General features: G+C 37.6%; 1 protein-coding gene across 1 annotated transcript in view; it reads left to right on the forward strand.

Annotated features, from left to right (window-relative positions):
• The window catches only part of RQCD1 (RCD1 required for cell differentiation1 homolog (S. pombe)), a 22013-nt gene that overhangs the window by 3462 nt on the left and 9926 nt on the right, over window positions 1-8625 (forward strand). Inside the window, exon 2 of the mRNA XM_012642591.1 lies at window positions 6995-7174. Coding sequence (XP_012498045.1) covers window positions 6995-7174 — 180 coding nt within the window. The remainder of the gene's footprint in view (window positions 1-6994; window positions 7175-8625) is intronic.

Here is an 8625-nt window from a genome sequence, read left to right on the forward strand (position 1 = left end):
ATGCCTGTAGTCCCAGCAACGCAGGAGGCTGAGGTGGGAGGATCTCTTGTGGCCAGGAGTTCTAGGCTACAGTGTGCCATTATTGCCCCTGTGAGTAGCCACTGCACTTCAGCCTAGGCAACATAGCTAGACCTTGTCTCTTAAAAAAAAAAAAAGAGAATGTGATCACACATGAATGCAGGATGTTATTCATTAGAGGGAGAAATTGAGATCATTTGGGAAATACCTTAAATTTTGGCTCTTTGGAAGTATTTTATTATACTAGAAATATGTACAGTAAGCGCTTGTCATTCTTGATAGAATACATCCTAACATCTTCATTACTGCCAACATAGGATATATTAATAATTGCCTTCTTTCTCTCCTTTATTAAATAGGGACAGAAATACCATACAGGATTATTCTAAAGATTAAGAAAAACAAAATACTCAGTGGTTGGCTAGGTTCGCTCACTGGTTAAATGATTTGCTCCCAGACTTCAGCCTTGAGAGTAATTTCTGCCTCAATAAAGTAACAAATTACTGTGTATGGACCTTGGAGGTTGCTTCAGATTAATAAAACTACAGATCTTCACATGCTATAAATTTTCTGTAATGGATGTTATGCTAGTGAAAGAAACAATCAAAGATAAGCCTTTGGGAGATGAATTTTTAAAAAATTTCCAACTAATTTCCACTGGCAATTCAAGTATCCCTAAACTCTTGTCTTTCTCTAACTTTCCACCTAACCAGCAGCATCATTAATCATTTTATATCTTTTTATTGAAGTTGTGAAGGACTCCCAGATGCCTTCCTCTTTGGCAAGTAGAAAGAACACTGTGTACTCTAAAGGATCTAACTCATTTTCTCTTCCCAAGTCTCCTGTTGAAGCTTTAGGCAAATTGCCTAACTTCTCTTTGCTTGTTGACTTCCATTTTTAAAAAGTTACTTAGAAAAAAAATTCTGTCACTTATTTTACAAAATTATAAATGTAATTCAGCTAATGAAATATTTTCAGCACTGTTTAGAAAGTGCATTTTCTTGGAATATTGTCACATTGACACCCAAAGCCATGTGTTGAGCCTCCACAAGACTTAGGAAAATAATCTCCATTTCAATCTGATCCCATTCTTTTCTTAATTCACTATCACATATTGGTAGGAAAACAAACAGCTATTCTGGGCCTTTATGTTTCAGGCCCTTTATCTTTAAGTTATATTGATAGTGAAACCATCGATATCAATTTTGTAATTTACTCAAAGAAGGGGAAATCATTTTCTTTTCCATTTATGGATAAATGTGGATGTGTTTTAATTAAAATATTGTCTAAATATCATTCTACTTTTTACATTAAGTGTTAAGATCTTTCAATGATAGAAGACCCAACTGTCAGTACCCTGTGTTTCTCACGCTTGGGACCATTGGTAACTCACTTTGGTAAATGTCTTGCCTGTTTTAAGGTTTCTTGAAAGAAAAAAAAGCATTCCTTGAAATACATTGTCCATCTATACAAGCCTTAAAATGGAAAAGGGGAACAATTCCTAAATTTTGATAATATAAACATTTTTCAAACACATCTGTTAAAAGGAAAAGACTGATGACTTTAGCATGTTACAATTAATAATATATAGTAATGTACAATGGAGCTTTTTTCCTAATCTTGAAAATAAGTGTTGAGGATGGTTAATAATCTAAATTAGATTTCTCATAGTGATTTTATGTGTCCAGATATGGAATTGAACTCACTCTTTATCCAAATCTAGTTGCTAATAAGTTGTTATAAGGGACTATTGAACTTAAGGAAGTTCTTAGATACTCAAGAAATAATTTCTTCAACTTAAAAGGTCACTGTGTGACCTTGAACATGCTAAACCTCCATCAACCTGTTTCCTCTTAGAATTTTGAGAATAAGGTAATCCACAGTGCCTGGCACATGGTATACTCAATAAATGTTACCTCCTTTTAATAATTTCTAGAAAAGGCAGTCCTAATCTAATAGCAGAAAACATCCATGGTTGCCCAGGGCTGAGTGTGGGATTTACTGAAAGGGGTATTAGAGAACTTTTGGTGGGTAATGGAAGTGATTTATATCTTGATTGTGGTGGTGGTTACATGAGTATATAAATTTGTCAAAATTCATTGAAATGTACACTTAAAATGGGTGTACTTTTATTGTATCCAAATTATACCTCAATCAAATTGATTTTTTAGAGAGCCTCTTAGACTTTTCTCACAACTAAAAACTAAATAATTTTTAAAATTTTAGAGCTAAGACTGGTAATTTAGTATTGTCCCCTCACTTTAAACAATGATAAAATGGAGGCTTGGAAAGTTAAATAACTTGTCCTAGGTCATGTAATTCTAAAAATGGCAAAACTGGATTTCGAAGCCACTTCTGGCCCCCAATCCAGTGTGCATGCCATTTATATATTTACTTGCAAACTGAGGTCTTTCCTACTCAATTTGATAAACATTTTCCTAATTCTGGGTCCATGGATGCACTACAGGGAGTCTATGAATTTCCTAAAAATATGTAGATTTTTGTGTTTTTGCAATTGTGTATTTTTCTGAAGAAAAGATCCGTAGTTTTCATTTGATTCTGAAAGGATCTGGGCCTCAAAAAATGTTAACTTCTGCTTTCATGATTAGTTTCCTAGTATTATTGTTAATGTTTTTAGATTGGGTAATCTCCAATAGGAAAGTCACAGGTGAGTTTGCTTATCTGCCACTGAGCAATGTGTACTACTAGATTGAGTTCCAGATCAGCCACAGCCTCAGAAATATATTAGTAAATTAAAAGTTAAGAGAGGCCGGGCACGGTGGCTCACGCCTGTAATCCTAGCACTCTGGGAGGCCGAGGCGGGCGGATTGTTTGAGCTCAGGAGTTCAAAACCAGCCTGAGCAAGAGCGAGATCCGGTCTCTACTAAAAATAGAAAGAAATTAATCGGACAACTAAAAATACATAGAAAAAATTAGCCGGGCATGGTGGCGCATGCCTGTAGTCCCAGCTACTTGGGAGGCTGAGACAGAAGGATCGCTTGAGCCCAGGAGTTTGAGGTTGCTGTGAGCTAGGCTGACGCCACGGCACTCTAGTCCAGGCAAAAAGAGTGAGACCCTGTCTCAAAAAAAAAAAAAAAAGTTAAGAATTGTAGCATCTGAATTGCAGGATTTAAAGGTGCTCTTTAGGGAGCGGGATGAGGAGGAAGTCTGCCCACTGTTGTCTACCCATAGTTTCATCAATTATAAAATGAGGCTAATAACCACCTTGTGATCATTAAATGAAATCATGTTTTAAAAAAAAAAATACAACACAGTTCCTTCTCCTCTCTCACCCACTATACCCTTCTTTTGCTTCACACCTCCTTTTAAGAAGACATCAATTTTCAAATTCTTCTGTTTTTCTGAAAGGTATGCCTACGTAACCCTTGGGAATCAAAAGGAGAGTAAGATACATTTAGAGTTTTTATTACCATCAAGATCTAGTGAGATACTAGAGTTATGCTGTGGTCTTTTATTTAGGGTGATGTCCAAAATAATTTATCAATCATCTGGCAATGTAAGTTAGTATATAAATATACAACTGAAAATGTAAAAAATTTTCTCTTTTATTCTTCAAAACAACAAAATTCCTATATGTGTGTTATAAAATTGTTGTATGTGCATTTGTGTGTGGGTATATTGATGGCTCTCACTAGCTAAATTATGCCCCTATCTGAACCATAATGTGACATTGGGAAATATGTCAAACCATTTTACTGAATTTCCCATTAAAATAATACTTGTTAAGTACTTTGTAATCTCAGTAAATAGTGGATTCCTCTTAACATCAATGATAATGTTCATGGTGCTGAGTATTGTTTCAGATTCTGTTGAACTCAGAGCAATAACATTTTAATTTTTGTCTGAGATTTTCATGTATTTACTATATTGTCTAAGATCAAAGGAAATAGCTTATTAGAAAGTCATATTAGATCAGATCTAATCTTTCAGGCAGATGAGAAGCAGTATTAGCAAAGCAGTTAAAAGTCTGGGCTCTGTTGCCAGACTGCCTGGGTTCAAATCCTGGCTTGCCATTTAAGTTTTAAATAACTTCTCTTTGCCTCAAGTTTCCTCATCTATAAAAAGAGATATTTAAGACAGTGCATGGCAGAGTAAGCACTATGTTTTTAGCTCCCATTTTTATTTAAAAAATAATTGTATTCCTCTCATGACAGGTCTTCAGCTGGTGTAACTAACTACTGCTGTTAAATTGGTGGTGAAATTCAACAAGGATGATGAAAAGGAGGATCTCTATCCCAGATATTTCCTGACACCAAACTGTCCTCCTATTGCTAGAATGGCTGCAGAACCCATAGTACCAAGCTACTACCTGAGAGGGCCACATTACCACCCACCAGACATGCTTCTAGCTCCCTTAGAACCAAAGTCCAGGCAGGGCACAGTGGCTCACACCTGTAATTCTAGCACTTTGGAAGGCTGAGGCAGGAGAATCGCTTGAGCCCAGGACTTCAAGACCAGCCTGGGCAATAGTGAGGCCCCCATCTATACAAAAAATTTTTAAAAATTAGCCAAGCATGATGGTGTGCACCTGTAGTCCTAGCTACTCGGGAGGCTGAGGCAGGAGGATTGCTTGAGCCCAGGAGTTGGAGGTTGCAGTGAGCTATGATCTACTGGACTCCAGCCTGTGCAACAGAGCAAGACACTGTCTCAAAATCAAAAAAGAATACAGAACCAAAGTCCAATGGAGGCTGCATTTCCTATAAGTAGCCTCACAAGGTGGAATATTGCTGGCAACAGGTGGCCATGGCCTTAGGAACCCAAGTAGGCAGCAGGTATTGGCCTTCTAGAGTGCTCGCACCACTGCCAGGGGCACCAACTCCTTTGCTGGCATTAGGCCAACCACAGAAAGGGAATATGTGGGGATGGGGCCTGGTGTTCAGAAGTCATGGTATGCTAAATGGTGGCTTACCAGGACAGGATTGGCTATGGGGGTGCTGAATACAAGTCACAGACTGGCTCTAGTTGATGGTGGTGTATGTATGACAAGATTTTGGGGAAGGTCACCTAATCAGGATAGGTACTGTATTGCTGGAGCAGTGTCTGTGAGGCCTCCTTTAGTGATTAGATTGTGGGATCATCCAGGAGACTGTGGGCAGAGAACTTAAAGCTAAAAATTTTAGCCTGTGTTTCCACTCAGCTTTTAAGGTGATGTAATATTCTAAATAAACACATACCCTATCTTCAGGTAGGAATTACATTTCCAAAAATAGTTTCTAAGATGAGGGCCTATCTGTAGCCGCATAAAAAGGGCAAGTGCTTGAACAATACTGCTTTTGCTTTTTGGGGGGGATAGGAGGTGGAAGCTACCCTATTCCTTGTATCATGCTGTTGCTTTAGGAGCCTATGATTCTCTGAGGAGCATCACTGGTGGGAGTAACAGAACAGCTTTTAGCAGATTAATGTAAGGCACTTAAGGCTTACACTGCCTTGTATTTCAGTCCATTTAGCAGAACACTTTGTGGTTCATTGCCAGGCAAGCGAAATGATAAATATCAAACTAAAAGCATATAATCAAGCTTCCATTTTTAAAGGGTCATTATTCAAGTTGGGTAAATTTGAGTCCACCTCAAAGTCCATCTTGTACTTCATTCTTTTCTTCACCAAAGGCAGTTCTTTTTGTTCCTTGTCTTTCTCTCTGTGCAGTGGGTAGGTCATCATTCTGTCACACTCAAGTGTAGTGGGAACTTCTAAGTACTGTGAGAAGCTGTGTAATGTAGTTCAAAAAAGCACTGGAATATGCAACTTCATACCTAGGCAAATTAAGCAAATTAATTCCTGTGAGCATTAGTGATCTCATTTACAAGTACAGATACCTTTTATTCCTCATGGTTTGGGGGCAATTACCTGAAAAAATATTGGGCATAGGGGTAGAAATTGTCATGAATTTGTTAGAAGTTGAGAGCTTACAGGTAACGATTATAATCATTTTTCTAGTCTGCTGTCCTATTTTCCACGTAAGAATAATTAAGGAACTTAACTAAGGTCACAAAGCTATTTGATGAGTGTGGAGAATTATAGAAATGCTCACATTTGGAGGGGAATATTGTGATTCTTTAGCATGATCATGAAAGTGTATTCTATAAATTTATATAGTACCTACATGAGTAAGTAATGAATGGTTCTCAAAGGGATATATGTAGAGTATATATTAGAATCATTAGGAGGAATCATTAGCTTTTCCAAATTATATAGGTTTTTTTGCTCCATTGAAGGGAGTGTCAGAATTACAGGGGAGGGACCATTAATGAGCGGGGAGCATGTAACTTTTTTTCTCTCTCAAAAACTATTATAGATGTGGTAAAAAAAAAAAAAAAAGTTTATGCTGAAAGTTTTAGTGCATACAATGAAAAGTAAGTCTCCCATAAAGATCCCCAACCTTAGAGGTAACTACAGTTAACAGTTCCTTATGTGTCCTTCCAGAAATGTCATATGTAAATATATAAGAATATTAATGGAAGCAAAGTATATGTTATATATGCTGTTCTGCACCTCTTTGTTGTTTTTTATTTAGTATCAGTATATAGAGAGTTATCTTTTTTTAAAGGATTGCAAGATACCTCCTTAGTGCAGTAGGTAGCACATCAGTCTCATGGACTACGTAGTATTCCATTATAAAGATATGCCAATGCATGTTTAACCAGTCCCTTATTGATAGATATTTGTTAGTTTTCTGCCTTCAAAACTGTGCAACAGTAAACATCCTGGTATATCCTCAGTACAGCCCAAGCATACCTACAGGATAAATTTCTGAACATGGAGTTATCAAAGGGTATGTGTGCATTTTAGATTTTCATCAATAACTGCCAAAGAGGTTGAGTTAGTTTACATCAAATGTATGTAAAGAAAAGCTCCCTTGGTATTTATGAAAAATGTATTCCCTCTAAAGCTCTATTACAGAGTAAGATTTGGTTTGACTGTAATAAACTCATGTTTTCTGTCTTGTTTTCACCTGAAGCCTGTGCCCACTGCACTGGCTCAAGTGGATAGAGAAAAGATCTATCAGTGGATCAATGAGCTGTCCAGTCCTGAAACGAGAGAAAATGCTTTGCTGGAGCTAAGTAAGAAGCGAGAATCTGTTCCTGACCTTGCACCCATGCTGTGGCATTCATTTGGTACTATTGCAGCACTTTTACAGGTGGGTATATATCCATGAGTGGCAGTTCAGTCTTCTTCATCACACTTAGTATCTCTTTACCTTTGCCCAAAAGATTTGAAAACTTTAGGTGGATGATTCTTTAAACATTAGCATTCGGAAGAATCTGTTTTAGAAAAGTTCAAGGTGTTTATTAAAATGCAGATTCCTAGATCCTACCCAAGAGATTCAATTTAGTGAGTATGAGGTGGGCCCTAAAAATCTGTATTTTGACAAACACTTTCCCCAGTCCTAGGTGATTCTGGTGCAGATGGTCTGAGAACTACACTTTGAGAAATACAGCTTCAGGAATACTACAAGATAAATCTACATGATTGGGGAGGAAGGTAGAAAGTAAGGTATAAGGACTGCAAGATATATTTTGGAAACAGAAAATGTTAAAGGTATAACACCTATAAGATTCAAGAATAAATAGGCTGGGCATGGTGGCTCACACCTGTAATCCTAGGAGGTGAGGGCAAGGCAAGAGGATTGTTTGAGGCCAGGAGTTTAAGACCAGCCTGAGCAACATAGCAAGATGCCCGTCTCTACAAAAAAAATAGAAAAATTAGCTGGGCGTGGTATTGTGCACCTGTAGGCCCAGCTACTCAGGAGGCTGAGGTGCAAGGATCACTTGAGCCCTGGAGTTTGGGGTTGCAGTGCACTATGATGGCACCACTACACTGTAGTCTAGGCAACAAAATGAGACCCTGTCTCAAAAAAAAAAAAGAATAAATAACTGAAATTTGGTTCAAACCAGAATGGTCATTGGTGGGAACAAAACTGATATGGTACAATCCCAAAATACCAAGATAGTAGAATGATCATCCTTTAAGGTATTGCCCAAAATTCATAATAATTAGACTAACTTTTCAAAGCTAAGGAAATTCACATTCCATATCTACTGCTTGTAGCCAAGAAACTGATTTTGTTATACGAACATTTTTCTCTGTAAAAGTTCTACAATTAAAATAAATAGAATTGTTTTCAGCAAATTGTCACCCTTAGACAGAGAGTACGTATATCCATTGTTGTTTATACGTATCTCCACTCATAGACCCATGTTCTCATTGGCCCTATTTTGTAGTTGCTACCTAACCAAACTCAAACTTCTTTATGAGTCACTGCAGTTGACATATTAACACTTTCTGCCTAGCGATTTCATAACTATAACTTAAAGCAAGATTCTGACAAATGGAAGGATTATAAAAATATAAGGATCCCTTTAGAGAAAGTGTCAACAGCTATAGGATAGAAGAGGTGACACCAGTAACCTCTATAAAAAAATCTTCCTAGAGGGGCCGGGCGCGGTTGCTCACGCCTGCAATCCTAGCTCTCTGGGAGGCCGAGGCGGGGCGGATTGTTTGAGCTCGGGAGTTCGAAACCAGCCTGAGCAAGAGCGAGACCCCGTCTCTACTAAAAATAGAAAGAAATTAATTGGACAACTAAAAATA

Source organism: Propithecus coquereli, unplaced genomic scaffold, assembly GCF_000956105.1.
Source record: "Propithecus coquereli isolate 6110/MARCELLA unplaced genomic scaffold, Pcoq_1.0 Scaffold18, whole genome shotgun sequence".
NCBI lineage: Eukaryota > Metazoa > Chordata > Mammalia > Primates > Indriidae > Propithecus > Propithecus coquereli.